An 18,458-nucleotide genomic window follows, 5' to 3' on the forward strand; every position below is an offset into this window, starting at 1 on the left:
GAATGGGCTACCTCTGACCAGGTATAATCCAGGCTTAAGCTTGGGTACCAGGGGCATATCGCAACTGGCATCTATGTCAGTCTGCCTGAACAGCTCAAAGGTAGGGGTTAGAGTTACCCACACCTTCAAATGGTCTGAATAGAAAAGCATGCATGGCAGATCCTTAAACAAAAGTTATGCCCTGTTTAATACCATTTATTCATGTTTGCCTCTTCCTTCTTCCCACAGCAAAAGGTCTCAACAAATATAAGAACTGGTCAGCTTTTCTAAAATAGAAAAGACTATGCAACATGTATGTGAAAAATGATTTTTAAAAAATTATCCTTTACCTGATATATTCTAAATGGGATGTAGCGAAATCCACTATCTTCTGGAGGGTACTCCATGAGTTTTCGGTTTATAGCCCAAAATTGATCAAATTTGTCTGGGGAAAAATGAAAACAATATACTTATGCAATGTTTTTATAGAATAGGGCATAAGAAAATTTCTATTTATTTTTTACTGTTGCAAGTTGCCTACAGAAATACAGAAAAGAAATAAAATGGAAGTATCCAAGCACTAGGGTTGCCATTCTCCCAAAAGTAATTAAAAAAAATAAATCCCCCTACTTGACATATGTCTGTGTTTTCCTGGACATTTTGCTGCTTCAGCAAAAATTGCCATTTCTCTTGAGCAATTCCTGGACGTGTTTTTACACTTGTGCATTTTTCTTATATGCTTCTTCATTTACAAGCTGCACTGAGCCCTGAGGGATAGCTCAATCGGTAGAGCATGAGACTCTTAATCTCAGCGTTGTGGGTTCAAGTCCCATGTTGGGTGAAAGATTTCAGAATTGCAGGGAGTTGGACTAGATGATGATGATGATGATGATGATGATGATTATTATTATTATTATAGATGACCCCTGTGCTCCCTTCCAACTCTATAAATCTGTGATTCTGTGATTCTAATGTTCTGTGATTCTAATGATTCTGTGATTCTAATGTTACATGCTACCTCAATCTCAAGCAGTACAAGGTCCAGGGGCTTATACAGGGCTTGTGTTTCCTTTGGAAATGAGGCACACTGGAGATTGTGGGGCCTTTAGGATAAATGAATTATTTACACATATATACAACCTGATCTTACAATGGAGGGGCTTCCAGCATTACACTTCAAGAGGGTCCTTCTTCTGCCATGGCCACAGTCCTGGATTCAAACTGTCAGCCCACATGGTGCTCTGACATCCCACCCCACCCCACCCCATTTGAACAGTAGCATTTGCCAGTGTATTGAATGATACTTGCAGAAGCTTTATTGAATCAAACTATTAAATCAACTATAAGTTACTATAAGTTAAACCCAAAGTTGTTATGGGCAGGACGACAAATGCATGTTTCATAGAAAAAGCAACTTGCAGATGTATCATTAACTATGAGGCAGTTATCACAACTGCTACTCTCTTTTCTTTTTGTGGTCATGAATTTTGTTTCAGAAAGAGGTTTAAAATCATCCCATCAATAATGAAAGCCATAATGAAAGCAATACTGAAAGATACAGCATGTATTTTAAAAAGTTCTCTTGGTTTCATAAGTTTTTCTTGTTTCTCTTTTACTAAGGCCTGAAATATAAAATTAGTATTTGAAAGCTTTCAAAACATTATCTGTTGGGTTCCACAGGTGCAGTTTCCAATGACACACAGTGAAACCTGTACAACCAACATTTCTAAGCAACCTCTTATATTGGAATAACCATAGTGTTGTCCCAAACAAGCCAAAATAATCTTAAGATTTGAAGTAGAAGTGTAAGTGAAGAGAATCTTTGATAAACTGATTAAAGAACACAAACAAAACTCTAAAAGTTCCCATTTCTATTTTTCTGCCGTTAAATGCTTTGAATACTTTCCATGATAAAGCACAATCCTATGTGATTTTTTTAGTCTTCTGCAAAGCTATTATTATGCACTCCAAAAACCCTTCCTCAAGACTGCCTGTATGGGTTCCTAATCAACAGGATCAAATGAGGGATGTTAACTTCTCACATCTAGATTGCCATGTGTGGCTACTGCTGTGATAGAAAGTTTACGATTTTCTTTTACCACCCTCCATGAAATAGATCACACATCTGAACACTTGATCAAAGAGAAACTGTGTCAACATCCAATAACATGAAAAAGGTTAGATAGTATTTAAATAACATACAGCACTAATACAGTGGTAACTTGGGTTAAGAACTTAATTCATTCTGGAAGTCTGTTCTTAACCTGAAACTGTTCTTAACCTGAAGCACCACTTTAGCTAATGGGGCCTCCCGCTGCTGCTGCACTGCCGCTACACGATTTCTATTCTCATCCTTAAGCAAAGTTCTTAACCCGAGGTACTATTTCTGGGTTAGCGGAGTCTGTAACCTGAAGTGTCTGTAACCTGAGGTACCACTGTGCCTAAAACAAAAGGGCTAGAAAATATCATTAAATCATACAACCATCAACTAAAGTCTAAGCAGATCCAAAAGGTAAAGCTTCTCAGTTGTATAACACTAGCTATATCCACACCTCATTTTTTAAACACTTGACATTTTAAGTATCAGTTATGACTCACAATCAGCTAAAATTATCTTAAGATAAGCATTTATCATTACCCACTCAAAAAAGAAAAATGACAAGCTATCATTTAAAAAATCATTGAACTCAGTGTGCTAAAATAAATACTGCACTTGCACACAGTGACAAAGCATGGTTTACTGCTACATGCATGAGCTAGAATGAGTTTCATAAAACCTTTGGGCTCTCATGCTACATCCTCCTCTCCTCTTTTTCCATGCAATTGGGAAAAGGACCTTTCCTCTTTAGTTGCAGTTTTACAGACTCAGGCTTGGCATACAACTCTGTCTGCTTTAGAACAAGCCAAATTCAAACCATGACTTATTCAAGTGGCCTGTTTTAACTAATCAGTTTGTGATAAAACAATGATCCCTGGTTTCTAACAAATCAAGATTCTGTGAAAATGAAACTAAATGTTAAGAAAAATATTTCTCCATACCACATTATTTCAGCTCAAGCATACAACAACAAATCATAGTGAGTTGTATGCAAGCTGAGCCAAAGACTTAATTGCTTCACTTCGAAACTGTTTCTTACCATTCTGTAATCCCATCCAAAGTTGTTTATGATCCTTTTTTTGCATCTCATTGATAACTTGACTCTTATGCTTCAATGCATCTGCTTCTTTTATACAAGCCATGAAGTGGGCTTCAATTGCATCCTTTGAGGGACAGTGTAAAAGATCTTTTTCTGGAAAGTTCTAAAAGAAGTACAAAATTATGATCATCCAAAGGCGAGCAGTTTATCAATTCAACTTTTATTTTAGAGCAACAACCAAGACAAACCATGGTGAATAATTCCCAAGGGTTTAAGAGAACTTTAACTGTGCAACTAAAGCTGCTTTGCACTAGGAAATGTACGATGCTCCAACTCCTAATACAGTGGTAACTCAGGTTAAGTACTTACTTTGCTCCGAAGGTCCGTTCTTAACCTGAAGCTGTTCTTAACCTGAAGCACCACTTTAGCTAATGGGGCCTTCCGGTGCCGCCGCACCGCTGGAGCACCATTTCTCTTCTCATCCTGAAGCAAAGTTCTTAACCTGAAGCTCTATTTCTGGGTTAGCGGAGTCTGTAACCTGAAGTGTATGTAACCTGAAGCGTATGTAACCCGAGGTACCACTGTATAGTTAAAGGAAAGCAATAGCTTTACTAGATTTCTCTTCTCCATTCTGCACCCTGTGTAATAACATCAAGCAGAGGTCAATATAGTTCTCCTTTCCCCTTCCGCAGACAAGGCAGGCAGACACAGACTAGCTTTTGAATCAGTAGAATTAGAATTATTTTGGTTTTAGCCTTTAGTAGAAATTCTCCACATAGCTCAGAAACTGTACTCAGAGACCTACCTGGTATCTTATACGGAAGGCATTTATAAAGAAATAAAAGTCAAGTGTTCTAATACATATAGGTTTCCTCGCCGCCGCCCCCTGCCAGAAAGCCAAATTGAGCTACTGTGGATCATGGCTCTGGCTTGCTTGCTCTATGCAGACACAATGGTCAGCATGTGAGAGGCTGCTTGAAAGGCTTCCAGATTAGAACCCATTCTGCATTTCAGTGAAGCTAAACTAAATTCATGGGGTTGGATCCAGAATTCCTGTAAGCAGCAGCTGGGCCATTCCAGAATGCTGTTGGAGGTAATGCTGGGTGTGGGGTGAGATGTAGGGGAAAGTGGCAAAAGCCTTCCTGTAGTGGGGGCCTCTACTGGATTGCAGTCCCTAACCACAAATGGAAAGAGGCCTTTTGTATATGGAAGAGCAGGTATGGATACAAGCCAAAATGGGAAAGAAAATAGGGACAAAGTGGTAGGCAATTCTTGACAGGCAAACTTGTATACATTTATATACCACCTTTTTGCCATAAAAACGGTCCTCAAGGTGGTTTACAACAATCTGATCTTTACATTTAGAACTGTATAGCTGTGGCTCCCAATTGGTGGTCCATGGACGCCAGGGGGACCAGATAACCCACCTAGGGAGTCTGTGGCACCATTCACATTACAAAAATGACCAGAGAGATATCAAAATTTTCAAAAGTAGGGGGTCCATGGCTTGGCTTTTGAAAAACAGGGCCCCCACAGTACTTAGCTAATGGGGAACCACTGCTGTAGAGCATTAAACCAAGTCAACATAAAACAAACCCTCAAACAGGCAGGATTAAAATACAGTAAAAATTGGCAGAGTAAGAATGCAATCACCTAAAAGACAAATGTAAGTGACAGAAAGCAGGTGCAAAACCAGCAATCCTCACTTGCTGTCTGCTAGTGCTTTCCCTTTCCCCTTCACGCAAGCATATAAGAAATTGTGATTACATGAGCTGCCTCTGCTTTTGAAGTGTTGAACAACTCAAAAAATGCACCATAAACATACCTTAAAATGTACTGTTATATTCCATGGAAGGGCTGTATTTGAAGCATGAAGGTCAAAAAGCAAACCAATAGGATAATGCCTAGTAACAAAAGAAAACATTAAAACCAAATAAATGACCATTTCATACTTGAAAATTTGCATTAAAAAAGATTGTTTCTATAAAAAATTAAAAAGCAAGCACTTTACCCAAACCTTCAAAAGAAGCCTGTTAAATACAAAAGCCATTTCTCAGCAAACCTCTTTACATTCATCACAGAACTTTGTTGAAGCCATTGTACATGACAATAGCAATAGTACTATAGCAAAGTTTAAGAAAAAATACATGCTGGTTATGTGTTATATAATTTTATAGTCTGTCTATCTGACAAAAAGCACTCTGAGTAGAATAGAGAATTATAATGAATAGAGCATTACCTGAGAATTTGATGCAGAATAAAAAATATGCTGTGAATCAGTCCTACATACAATCGTGCTGCAAAAGATAGAGTGGCATAACTTTCTTTGGAGCAGGTGTTTGCCAACCCAACGCACATGAAGGCCTTCACTGGATAGCTCAGCAGCTCAAGACTCTGAGATGGCATTTTATTTTTTTTAAGGTAAGTCTTTAAGCCCTTCTAGGAATAACACCTTGGCAAAATGTACATGTACCCTTCTAAACAATTTCTGTGAAATGAGCCAGCCTGGCTGCTCCCACCTGTAAAGTGTTTTCAGCAAACTAGTGAAGTTAAGAGCTGTGACTGATAAGTGAGTTTTTTTGGTCACTAGGTAGTAGGAATCCCTGCAGTCCTAAAGAGCTGCTGTTTTCCCTCTCCTTTTAGTGCAGTTTACCTGCTTCTGTCTTAATCTCTGTAGCTTGCCCTTCCTATCCCTCTAACAACCAGGATGCATTTTTTCCTATGGTGGGGTCTTCTGAAATCAGGTAGCTATTTTCTGCAAATACTATGACACAACAAGTGTGGGTGTGTGTTAAAGACTCCCCTCCCCCCTCCAAAAAAAAAAAAAAAGCAAATGTGAAGGCTTTGCAAAGAGGCTTAGCCATATCTCCTGCTGAGCAGGTGCTAAAGACCATACACTCATACAAGTCTACTTAGAAGTCTGTATGTATTTAACAGGGTTACTCCTACAGCTGGGTACAGGATGGCAACCTAGGCTTTGGGTTAGGGGTAGCATTGAAGGCTCTTGTGCCTTTAACAGCTGTATGACAGGCAGAAATTCAACAGGTTCAGTCTTTTCTAGTATGGAAATGCAATTAGGGGAAGATGCGAAGGATCCACCGTTTCCTGCTCTGCTTGTTTCTTTTGCTGACTGAGCAATTTGGAACAGGCAGATACTTGAGTGACTTTTTAAAAAAATGTTGGCTGGGGAATAATAGCAAGAATTGCCTGTTACTTGTTTTGCTGCCTACCAGTCATGTGGAATAGGCAACTGCTGGAAGAACTTTTTGAAAATGGGACAATGGGAGAAGAAACATGGTAATCTTCCTGTTGCTGCTATGCTTCCTGCAGGCTTCAGCTGAATATAGGTAGAGGGGTAGCATCTAGCAACTGTTCAGACCTTTAGAAAAACAACACTTGGAGGCTACCCCCACCATACACCATCATTAAATAGGTCACAGAAAAAGATTTTTTTCTTAAGGAGTCAAGAACTCCTTGTTATACTATGTCAAAAATGAACCTTCATCTTTAGGAATGATTCTAACCTTTATGGTCAAAGCAGTGGCATATGTAGGGTGAGTGGAAATTAATCCCCAGGCACAAACTTATAAGAAGTTTACCTGGTACAAAACTCAGAAACCAGGAAGGAAAAATGTTCATAACTAAGACAATAGAAATGAAACTTCTTACACATCTGGTTCTAGCCAGGTGAGCACTAAGATCCTTGTCCTAAATTCATTCCATCTTTCATAATAATAAAAAAGTCATCAGGCATATCTTGCCTCACCAAGAACAAAGAAGGGAAACATCAGCCTATAACTTCTTAAGTATTCTAGCACTGCAAAAGAAGTTGTGCTTGTATCTCTGGCATGCAAAGAACTCTACATCATCTAAATACCATTTCTGATCCTCTTAATAGACAGAAAACCTGTTTTAACTGGAATGAAAGACCAACCAGCCTTGAGCATGAACCACTCCCTATTGGCTAGCTGACGTGGGAATGACACAGGAACAAAGCAATCAGAGTTAATTATGACATCATGCTTACAGGAAACATAAATTAAATACTTTGGAATCACTGAATGATCACCCCTGCTTTCCTAATACAATCTGTTAGAATAACAGACATTTAAATTTACTAACAGCATCTATTCAGCAAGATAAAAGGGGGATGTGTGAGATAAGAGAGGATTTGAAGGTGTCCACATGACTCCATTTCACAAAGGGAATTATATATGCAAGTGTGTGCACATGGATGCTCCTCCACCTCAGAAATAACCAGTTCTCCGTTGAGGTTTTAGACAAATGCAGCAAGTTTCCATCACAATAAGGATCACACCCTTTGCCAGTGAAAAGAAATCTCGCTGGACAGGGGTGCAAGAAAAATCAGTGGAAGCAACAGCCCATGGCAGCCTCTAATGTAGTTCCATCTAGCCTATGTCATAACAACTCCCCCGTAGCAGAGAACTGTCTATATACCACAGTGGGGCCTGTGTCTAAGTAGCAGTTATGGCTGCACCACTGGCTGAGCCATCTTGCAAGTCCCCTTATGCTACTTGGCTTGTGTGAGCATTTCTTCCATTTCTGTAGCAATGCCAATGTATATATTTTATAGAAATGGTTTCCACTGTAGTGAGCAGCTAGATTAACATATTTTACTACTCAATGAAACTTCAGGACTTTCGAAGCAGGAGCATCAAGCTCTCTCAGCTATTATAATCAGGTAAATGGAATATATTTATATTTCACTATTAAATTGCCACCAGATACAGATGAGTGCTGTAATGCTGAATCAGCTATGAATAGATAGGAAAACAGAGTAATACTACTCCAGCCATGGTGGAAACAAACACACCATTAGCTTTTCAGCATCATTTAGTCAGAAATCACTCCACAAAATCTGCTCTGCTGATTTTTGGTACAACACAACCAGTACTAATTTGGTTGTTTCTGTCTTATTGGACTCACTTCCATGAGCCAATGTAAGAGAAAAATAGATCAGCAGTAGGCTGATCAAAGCCACTACCTAGAGTTCTTCTCATTTGTGCTCTTCATTTCCTTACTCCTAATCTTCTGAAAATATTGCTACCACTCAAATCCCAGCAAGTCCCCTTACAAGTTTTCAATTATGCAGGTGGTAATGCTGGATTTATAAATACAGATTTATAGAAGACAAATACACATACATTTTTAGCAAAAGCTAGAATCCTCTACATACACAAATTAATAATCCCTCTCATTTTAAGGCCTTGTTGAAACAGGTTCTCTTTCTAAATTAGTCAGTCTTCAGATCAACAACTTTCACCACACCTTCACCTGAGCCTAGAACAATCCATACAGTACATTCACTTTCTGGACACTACTGTGCACTACATGGTGAAATGTAAACACCACCGTATCAACACGTATCTACATGCATTTTGCTTTCAGATAGAACACATTACAAAACCCAGTATTTATAGCCAGGTCCCTGTGATTCAGCTGTTTCTATACTGACCTGCTTAAGGATTTTTAGGCTACAGTATCGACACTCAAAGAACTGAACACCCAAAGAAATGAATATACAGATCAGGACTAGACCAGCATCCAGGAATCTTCTACTATAGGGCAGATGTAGAAGAGAAACTGACAAACCACTTGTCACCACTTCCAGCTCCTAGTTGAAATCACTCCAATGTATCAAAGAACTATAGTTCATGCTGGGCAATAATGCTTTCTTCTCAAAGCCTTGAATGGTAGGCCAGTACTTTCTTACAGACAGCCCCTACCCTAAACAGCTCTTCATAAGGAACTCCAGGAAACCCTAACAGACCATACTCTGTAACAAACCCAGATACTGAATCTCTTCCCATATCCACTCAAACAACAGTATTTCAGGACCTAATAATATCAGCCACAACACCAAGGTGTCATTCACCCATTCATCTTCCAATATATGTGCTATCTTCCAGCATCCTGACATCAGCAAAGGGATTAACCAGAAACTAGTAGAACATTTCAGTTTAGCAGAATGCCGTTATTGACCTTAAGGTGCCAACCTTTAACAAAGGAACTTTAAAGAAAACTCAAGTGTGAAACTGCTGAATTACAACTTATCAAGAAATTCAATTCTTAACAGAGACAATGGCTTTCTCCTACGACAGTGATACCTTGGTTTACGAACTTAATACGTTCCGGAAGTCCATTCTTAAACCAAAGCATTCTTAAACCAAGGCGTGCTTTCCCATAGCAGCGGGGGACTCAATTTACAAATGGAACACACTCAACAGGAAACGAAACATGTTCTGCTTCCAAGACAAAGTTCACAAACCAAAACACCTACTTCCAGGTTTGCAGCGTTCTTAATCCAAGTTAATAGCAAGGTGATGTGCTATCACTGATTATTGTTGTGAAAGTTTTACCATTCTCATTCTGCATACATTTATGCAGTAAGACTGTACTGTCTGAACCTGACCTATTTCTCAGGTTACTTCTGCTGCATCACATGAACATGGCCATTCTTCTGAAAAGGCCCCCTTGCAGATGATTTATTTTTCCTTAATATATTCAGAAACTGGTCAGATAAAAATCCCAACACATGTCTAAACTCATGTTCTGACAGTTTGGTAGCTCTTGTCAAATTTCAAGGCTGTTGCTGACAGAAACTGAAAGTAGTAAGTAGTTTCAAAGTGGGGACAGGGGCTCTCTGAAAGTATGAACCACATACTATTTGAAATGCTTTCTATAGTAACAGTCTTTTTTCACCTCTTCAATCATCTAACTTTTATTCTGCTTACAAGTATCTCAGCAAATGTTACAACATAAGTCTGAGCAGCCCATGATGAGTAAATGCCCCCTGCAAAGAAAGGGTAAATAGTTGTACAAAATTATAAGACAATATAATATTTATATGATAGTGGTGAGAAAATTTCACACTCACTTGCAACTTTGCAATAATATAACTCTGTCAGTAAGCATGTATTTTGTCAGATGTTTCATAGAGATTGTAGAGGATTTTTGAGACTATTACAAGAGTACAAACTTCAAATAATCTTTCCAAACACTGTCAGACTCCACACATAGGCCATAAATAGAACCATGATTCTCCCACACAAGCCAGTTACAAGGGGTTAAAGTAAATGTCTAAAGTGGTGGCTGACAGTTAACTGCAACAAAATGCAGGTTAGAATTTGATTCCAAAGCTGGGTGTAAATATTAATTTTACTGCATAAGTTCCCTTTAATGACTGCAGGCTAGCAAAACAATTCATAGTTTTTACTTGTTTTATTATCTATGAATGGAAGGACAGGACAAGCCAAGATATGTGCGAAGCTGCAATATGTAGTTACTTAGCACCATCTGCTGGTTAGGTAAGCATTATGCAGTAACTTTTAAGTAAACTGCTGAGGCCACTAGATACAGAAATTTGTAATACCCATGATTACTACTAGTTGCTCTTTCATCACAGTGTTAAAAAAAAATCTGTTAAAGCCCTCTTTTCAGAGCCTGGGAAGTAGCATGTCACTTTGGCTGAAATCCTATATCTAATTATCTATAAGCCACACTGAATTCAATAGGAATTACCTTGAGTGGGCATGCATACATTAGAGGATCTCACTGTACATATTTTCAAATTCCAGAAAAGTAGCAGTATTAATCAAAGTTAGCAAAACAACCTCCAAGCAAACCAATTTTCAGCTTCTCAAAGAATAACTGATTTTGTACAGCTTAAAGTAAAAATGCCACAATATATGTTAGTCTTTCAAAACATGTTACAAGACCTTTGTGTTTTTTTAAACACTGGGATTTTAATTCCCATGTCTTCGGGATACTGAAATTAACACAATTAACAACATTCCTGGCTTTAAATATTGCAGATAAGCCCTTAAGACCTATAATCACACCATTAATTTTAGAGCTAATGAGAAAGGATATCACTCTCCATTTCATATGTTTTATCTAGGGACTCAGCTAGACTGGTAAAGAAAAAGTGATTTATATGGGAAGAAATGGAGGCAGTGAGAGGTTTTACTTTTTTGGGCTCCATGATCACTGCAGATGGTGACAGCAGTCACGAGATTAAAAGACACCTGCTCCTTGGGAGAAAGGCGATGGCAAACCTAGACAGCATCTTAAAAAGCAGAGACATCACCTTGTCAACAAAGGTCCGTATAAAGAATTGATGCTTTTGAATTATGGTGCTGGAGGAGACTCTTGAGAGTCCCATGGACTGCAAGAAGATCAAACGTATCCATTCTGAAGGCAATCAGCCCTGAGTGCTCACTGGAAGGACAGATCGTGAAGTTGAGGCTCCAATATTTTGGACACCTCATGAGAAGAGAAGACTCCCTGGAAAAGACCCTGATGTTGGGAAAGATGGAGGGCACAAGGAGAAGGGGACGACAGAGGGCGAGGTGGTTGGACAGTGTTCTCGAAGCTACGAACATGAGCCTGACCAAACTGCGGGAGGCAGTGGAAGACAGGAGTGCCTGGTGTGCGCTGGTCCATGGGGTCACGAAGAGTCGGACACAACTAAACGACTAAACAACAACAACATGCGTTGTATGTGTGATATAACATTGTGCCACCAGAGTCCCATTTTTCTCTACCTGTTTTCCCTGTTTAAATCTACAATGCTTTAAACTGAAACACTTCTTTGATGTGGGTGATTCATTACCCATAGGAATAAATGGCACAGCCTAGGAACACTATTGCAAACAAAGCCAAACTTGCTCCTCCTTTCCGCACCCTCTCAGATACTAAATGGCCCTCACTGACCATGTGTTTTATTTTGAAAACTGGGCTTTGGAGAAAATGGTTAAATGGTTTTTATTTTGTACAAGACATATAAAAAAACTATTACAGGATCATTGAGCCATTGGTTTTTAATTTTAGCCTTCAAGCCATATGTAGGTGGCTGAGACATGGGGAAGGAAGGATAAAGATAAATAAGCCATATCATTGTTGTAAGTTTGCAGGCACTTCATGATATTAAATGTAAAATGGAACACTGAAGAGTGTCTTTTAGCTTTTAAAGAATGTGCTTTATGAGCCAGATATGCTAAACTAGAATTTGAGCCAAGAGGAAGAAAAATGTAATAAACTTTCTCTCTGAGGCAAAAGGAAAAGAGGGTGTCAAGCAACCACAAACCCTTCATGAGTTGCTGAGAATAACAGTTTGTTATGGAAGATGTTTAATCTTGATTTCCTCAACCACGGAAGTTCCTAATGCAAAAATAAAAATAGGCATCTCTAATATGCATGTGGTGTGCAGTTGCAGAACATCTGCTCGAGGATTCAAAAACTCGAAAAGTGATACAACTAAAAACACTAACATAATTAATTTTAAAATTTTCCAACTTTTTTATACAAAAACCAATTTGTGGACAAATATTACTTTAAGAACATCAGCTTGAATGCTATGTCATTGCTTTGTAAATACCATGTATGATCAAACTTAAAGTAATTCAAATATCACAGAACTATTGGGGGAAGTTTTGAATTCTAATTATCAAGAGCTATTAACACGCTTGTAGGTTAAGGATATGTCCATTTTAAAGAGAAACCAATCAATGATTATTTTCAAGTACTGTATTTTAGTTAGCAGAATTCTGATGTTTAAACTTAAGGTCCTGATTTTAGAAAACATCACTAACAATCACATATTCATGAAAGTAACACAACAAACCTCACTCAAAAGCCTGGGCACATTGGAACCCATTATGTGCACCAACTATTATCAGTATCTTCTAGTTTAAAAATTCTAATTAGGGCCAACAAATTGTATTGCTTATTTATAATTGATGCCACTGTATGAAGGCCTCAAATGTAATTAAGGTGGGTAACAGATCTCTACTTGAGAAGAATGTAAATTGGGGTCGGATGTAACAAGCTGCTTAACATTTGTGTAACTAGGACAGTTTCAAATCTTAGGTATGCAGGAACCCTTGACTTTGCAGTTAACATCTCCACCAACACTTAACCCTAATTATTGTATTGTATTATTGAAACCTAATAAGGGCCTGTTGAAGATGGACTTGTCTAGACCTAAATTTCTGTTCATAGTGACTATACAGTCATACCTTGGATCCCGAACGCCTTGCGAGTCTAACGTTTTGGCTCCTGAATGCCGCAAACCCAGAAGTGAGTGTTCCAGTTTCCAAATGTTCTTTGTAACCCGACTGTCCAACACAGCTTACACAACTTCCGATTGACTGCAGGAGCTTCCTGCAGTCAATCAGAAGCCGAGCCTTGGTTTCCGAACATTTTGGAAGTCGAATGAGCTTCCGGAACAGATTCTATTTGACTTCTGAGGTACCACTCAACATTGATTGCAACTATACGTTGTTTGCAACAGTTCTAACAAACAGACTTAAATACATTATCAGTCTTTTCCAGGCTGTGCAGACATATAGCGGACAGAATCTGTTGCCTCTTTAGTATTGTAAACTGCTATGTATTCTTATGCTGTATGTTCACTGTATACCCTGGGATTTCTGTAATGTGGAGTGCCATTAGAAAAACCAATAAAGCTTTTTTTAAAAATATATATAAAATAAAATTGGGGTAAGGATGGAACACAGCATGCAATTCAACTGTTAATACCAACACTTACGCCCAATTAAGGCAGGTCCATGAAATGTGAGCTCCAAAGGTGGCATGGAGCTTTTAATCCTCATAGTTCACTCCTGATTTCAGCAGTGAGCGAATTATGTCTGCACAAGGCCATAGCAGCTCTACACCTGTAAACTGCAAGTTGGTTTAATGGAAAGGAGAACCCTAGTTCTCAAGCTTATGCAATTCTCCGAGACCATGTTTCATGTTGGACACATCTGAAACTAAGAGATCACCATCATTTTTGTACTTGCAGAGACAGAATGGCTCACAATTGGAACTCTGTGCATGCACTGAGAAAGCAAGAGGGAAAGCACTTTAATCCTAATTGTGCAAAATAGAATGTTATTTGGTATATTGGCGTCACTGAGGAATTAATATCTTTTTTAAAAAGGTTGCCCACAATCTTAGATTTTGATAGGGCAACTTCAATTTGCTTAGGCTTCCCAAGAACAATATGCAGTCAGGAAATATAGATGCTAACACTCTAAAATACTCAAAAAGTTAAATAACTCACCATTTTAGTGGTGTGCCTTCATATTCGAACCATATTTCTACAATATCCTCTTGTCTCATAACCTTCTGAAAATGTTTTTTCACTTTGTCCGTTACCAGTGTCAGGTAACTTATTCTGGGTAAAAGCAGCTGAAAGGAAAGGTAAACAGCACATCTTTATGAAAAGAATCACATGTAAAAGTTACATTAAAAATATTACTTGCTTTTCAGTCACATGAGCAGTACTTATAACATAAATAGTATTGGGCTGTTGATATGCAAGTTATGTTCTACCAAATTCAAAGGGACTTTTATTCAAGTAAGTGTGCTAAGGACTGCAGTTTGAAAAGTGGTCAAGGTATATTCTGCAAAACACAGCTTCTTCACAAGTTCCATTTAAATAAGGCTTCAGAGAGAATCTTGGGTCTCATAGAGAAATGATCTTTTAGCATAATAAACATATTCCTCATATGGACAAATGGGACTGTGCCCAAACAGGAGAAAACTACTTGCAATGACAATTAACCCTCAATAAAATTAAAGCACACTGTGCTTAAAGAGTGAAGTTTCTTCTAAACAGGATGCTTAGGACTTTGTTTTCCTACTGAGTATTTGGAAGTCTTAGGGGAAATATTTCACCCTTGTTTTTTCAGGCTGCTGCTATTTCTTGGGTACAGAAGTTGAATCAATCTAATGTAGCAGCAGCAGATTATGGCATAGCAGCATCTAGGCTAGAATTCCTCAAACACATGGAAAAGCAATGTTTTTTTAATGGGCACTAAGGCTGCAAATTTCAAATGTTAAGATTTCCAAAACATCCAAATAATTTTACAAAGTTAATAACAGCATGGAAATTCATCCAGTCACAAAGAATTTTCTGTAATGGAAAAGCTGGAAGAAGTTCCCTTAACAGTTCTTGTTTAGCAAGCATTATCTCCTCTTTCTTTCTATCATTTTTTCCAGCATCAAGAAGATGATGAAACACAGTATAGTCGAATACTAAACATCAAAATGATGGTTCTACATGTGATTATAATACTTACATAGTAAGGTTCAGCTTCCCTTTCAGTAATCTCGTCCTGATATAGGGTAAAACAAGTTGGTATTCGCCCAAACCAAACATCTCTAAGTACATCTTTGTCATCTGTCATTCTTCCAAGAAGTACAGAAGCACATGTAGGCTAAATTATTCCCCCAGAAAAACCACTACAAAATATAAAAATAGTCAGCTTTTAGATGCACATGAATCATATTATCCCTTTAGTGTACTTCCACAACACATGATAACAAAGGCATTTCTTCTTTTAATCTACAGAGAAATGGCTGGCTGAAGAAAGCTAGACAAAATTTTGTACCCCAGTACATTAAACACCTGTCCCCAAATACAAAAAATGCTTAATAAATGTGAGAATTTTTTTTCTCCTAGGTTCTTTTGCTGTTGTTCAGAAGTAGGAGCTGTGAAGGACTTGATCCAGATTAGGATCATAGTGCACAGGCAGGGATGGGTTTTGACCCTCCACATTACTTTGCTGCTGAAAATTCTGCCCTTCAATGCTGATATTTGTCCTCAAAGGTGGTACTACAGCAAATGGCACCTTTGGGGAGAAACAGCAGTTTCAGAAGGGCAATTAAGGTGGGAGAACCAAGTGGTGGACAGAAACAATTTGCCTCCCTACAAATTCTATTTCTAAACAACAAACAATATAACAAGAGTAGGAGAAACAATCACACAGCAAACATACTATTTATTTAGGGACTGCCTACTTGTAGTGTTTTTTTAAAGCTATGTCCATTTTGATAAATTACATCCTCCTTAGGCTGCAAATCTATACCCACTTACTTGGGAATAAGTTCCACTGAACTCTGTGGGACTTCTTTCTGAAGATGATTCTTATTAGTTTTGCTTTTAAAATCATGATAGGGTGTTTTTTTCTTGAATCACTGGCACAGGCCCTAGTGAATATGTATTAACAATGAGAGGTGTTTTGAAAGTTATTCCTATAGGTGTAATACAATCAAGTCAGTTTTCAATGGAGAGTGGCTTGCAAGTTACATCAATAAACTTTCAGTTACTGATAGTGAAGCGTACTCATGAGCCTTTGGTAACAGACTTTGTCAAAAGCTTTTTGGAAGTTCAGGTATATGGAATTTACTATATAACCCTTATCTATATGGTTACTAATATTCTTGATATCAAAGTTTGCAAATAACTTCCCTTTGAAGAAGCCATATTGTTTCAACCTTGCTCTGTGTTTAAGCACATTAGTGTTAATATCTCTACCAATTTACCTAAGACACTCTCTAATGCCATAATTCAATTCCTAGAAATTGGTGAGACATGTCTATTCTCCAAAACTCTGGCAAATAGGTGGATTTTAATGAAACATATTCACTGCAATTTCACATCTTAAGTGAATGCCATCTCTCAGTGACTTGCTAACTAAATTGTAGTTTAGCTCTAAAACAGGCTTCCTCAACCTCGGCCCTCCAGATATTTTGAGACTACAATTCCCAGGATCCTTGACCACTGGTCCTGCTAGCTAGGGATCATGGGAGTTGTAGGCCAAAAAACATCTGGAGGGCCGAGGTTGAGGAAACCTGCTCTAAAACATTATCCTTTGTGACATCTGTTTGATTGCTGTAATGTATTGTATGTGGGACTGTCTTTAACTACTCACAAACCAGTTAGTAGCCTAGCAGCTGTATTTTGAATTAACTAGGGCCAGTTACTGAGAAGAAACCTCTCTGATAAAGGATTTCAAATGTTCCACAGTGAGTAGCAAACAGGGAGAGTGTCTTCTTAGTGGTGACATCCGGGTCACATAATTACTTTCCAAGGCTCACCTGACAAATACACTGCTGTCCTTTTAGCACCAGGCAGAAACTTTTTATTAATCCTGCTAAGTTTTTAGATTTACAGTATTTTAACAGTTGCTTTTATCACCATTTGATTATTTTATATTTTAGTATTATGCATAGGAAACACAGAAGAGCAGAATACAAATTCTTTAATAAACGAAACTGACGGCTTCTTACAGATATCCTTTCCCAAAACAATGCCTCAGACACGGCCAATTCAACATCCTCTGCAGTGGGGACAGATAAAATAGTGGCTTGTGCTTCTTCTGTACACCTTGGTTTGTCTAAAGGTCTTACTGCCTGGCTGATTTCATGTTCCTGATGTATTTACAGAACAAAGAGACAGAGTCTGAATATTGGTCCTCCTAGTCCAGTACTGTACATGCTGACTGTACAGACTTCTCTGGGGGTGCCAGACAGAGGAGTCCTACCTGGGGACTCGACCCGCAACCTTCCGCATTCAAACCTTGTAGCGCAACGAAGAACTATGCCCCTTGCCCTGCTGGATCAGGCTAGCGGCCCACCTCGCCCAGTACCCCTTTCTCACAGGGACCAAGGAAATGCCTATCGGAAACTCGTTAGTAGGACCTGAGGGGAGACAGCCCTTTCCCGCGCTGTAACGAATATATATGGTTTCTGGTGGTAAAATGAATCCTCCCAAGCCTACCCTCAGCGCTGTCGGGTGCCTTGAGAACACTCTGCATACACCCAGGCTCACGTGTGTACGTGTGAAGATGTTTACGAGGCGTGTGGAGGAATAAACCTCTGCCCCTGATGATGTCCCCCCCCACCCACCTCAGGCAGAGAAGGGGTCACAAGGGTGGGGCGGCAGCCTCTCCTGCCCCGTCCAGTCTCCGCTCCCTCATCGCATCACCCAACAAACAAGCTTCCCCAACAGACAACTCCTTTCTACGTCGCCGTCGCCCCCTCCTCCCTCCTCCCTGATGGGGGAGGGGACAACGGAAGATGCCGTTACCTGGCAGTTTGTTTCTTTCCTTGGCCGGGCCACCCCCTGAGTGCGAAGCTCGCTCGCGCACAAGTCAACACTGCGCAGGCTCGGCTCCGCCCACTGAGCCTGCCTCCTCCTCCTCCTCCTCCTCCTCCTCCTCCTGCTGCCCTCCCTCCCTTCAAAGTGCTCCGCTCCGCTCACGAGGCTCAGGCACCGCCCACTCCGTCTTGTCTCCTCTGCTCCCTCCGCCTTTCTCTCTTGGTCTTTCTGCGACGAGAGGAAGCAGAGGTTTGGCCGGCGGGAGGAAGGGAGGGCGGAAGAACGTAAAGTTTTAGGGCAGCACGACGCTCTCGCCAATTTCAGCTGCTTGGCAAACCGGAAGTGACGACGAGACAACGGCTCCTCTCTTGAGGCTTCAGCAAATGGCGTCACGCAAAGGCGCGCGTCAGATGGGTCTCTTGCTTTTG

The 18,458-nt window shown here is 39.4% G+C and overlaps 1 protein-coding gene across 4 annotated transcripts in view; it reads right to left on the bottom strand.

Annotated features, from left to right (window-relative positions):
* The window catches only part of ATG5 (autophagy related 5), a 30,817-nt gene extending 12,434 nt beyond the window's left edge, over window positions 1-18,383 (bottom strand). The window contains exons 1-6 of one of the 4 annotated variants that reach the window (XM_083608441.1): window positions 18,019-18,383; window positions 15,227-15,389; window positions 14,206-14,333; window positions 4,942-5,020; window positions 3,117-3,279; window positions 330-424 (exon numbers count right to left, since the gene is read on the bottom strand). In XM_083608441.1, coding sequence (XP_083464567.1) covers window positions 330-424; window positions 3,117-3,279; window positions 4,942-5,020; window positions 14,206-14,333; window positions 15,227-15,334 — 573 coding nt within the window. In that variant the 5' untranslated portion in view covers window positions 15,335-15,389; window positions 18,019-18,383. Of the gene's footprint in view, window positions 1-329; window positions 425-3,116; window positions 3,280-4,941; window positions 5,021-14,205; window positions 14,334-15,226; window positions 15,390-17,219; window positions 17,443-17,709; window positions 17,954-18,018 lie in introns of those variants that run through there. The other 3 variants (XM_083608443.1, XM_083608444.1, XM_083608442.1) reach the window with 3 other exon arrangements.
* Between the last annotated feature and the right edge of the window lie 75 nt (window positions 18,384-18,458).

The sequence above is a fragment of the Podarcis filfolensis genome (genome assembly GCF_964270895.1).
Source record: "Podarcis filfolensis genome assembly, chromosome: 3".
In the NCBI taxonomy this organism is placed as follows: domain Eukaryota; kingdom Metazoa; phylum Chordata; class Lepidosauria; order Squamata; family Lacertidae; genus Podarcis; species Podarcis filfolensis.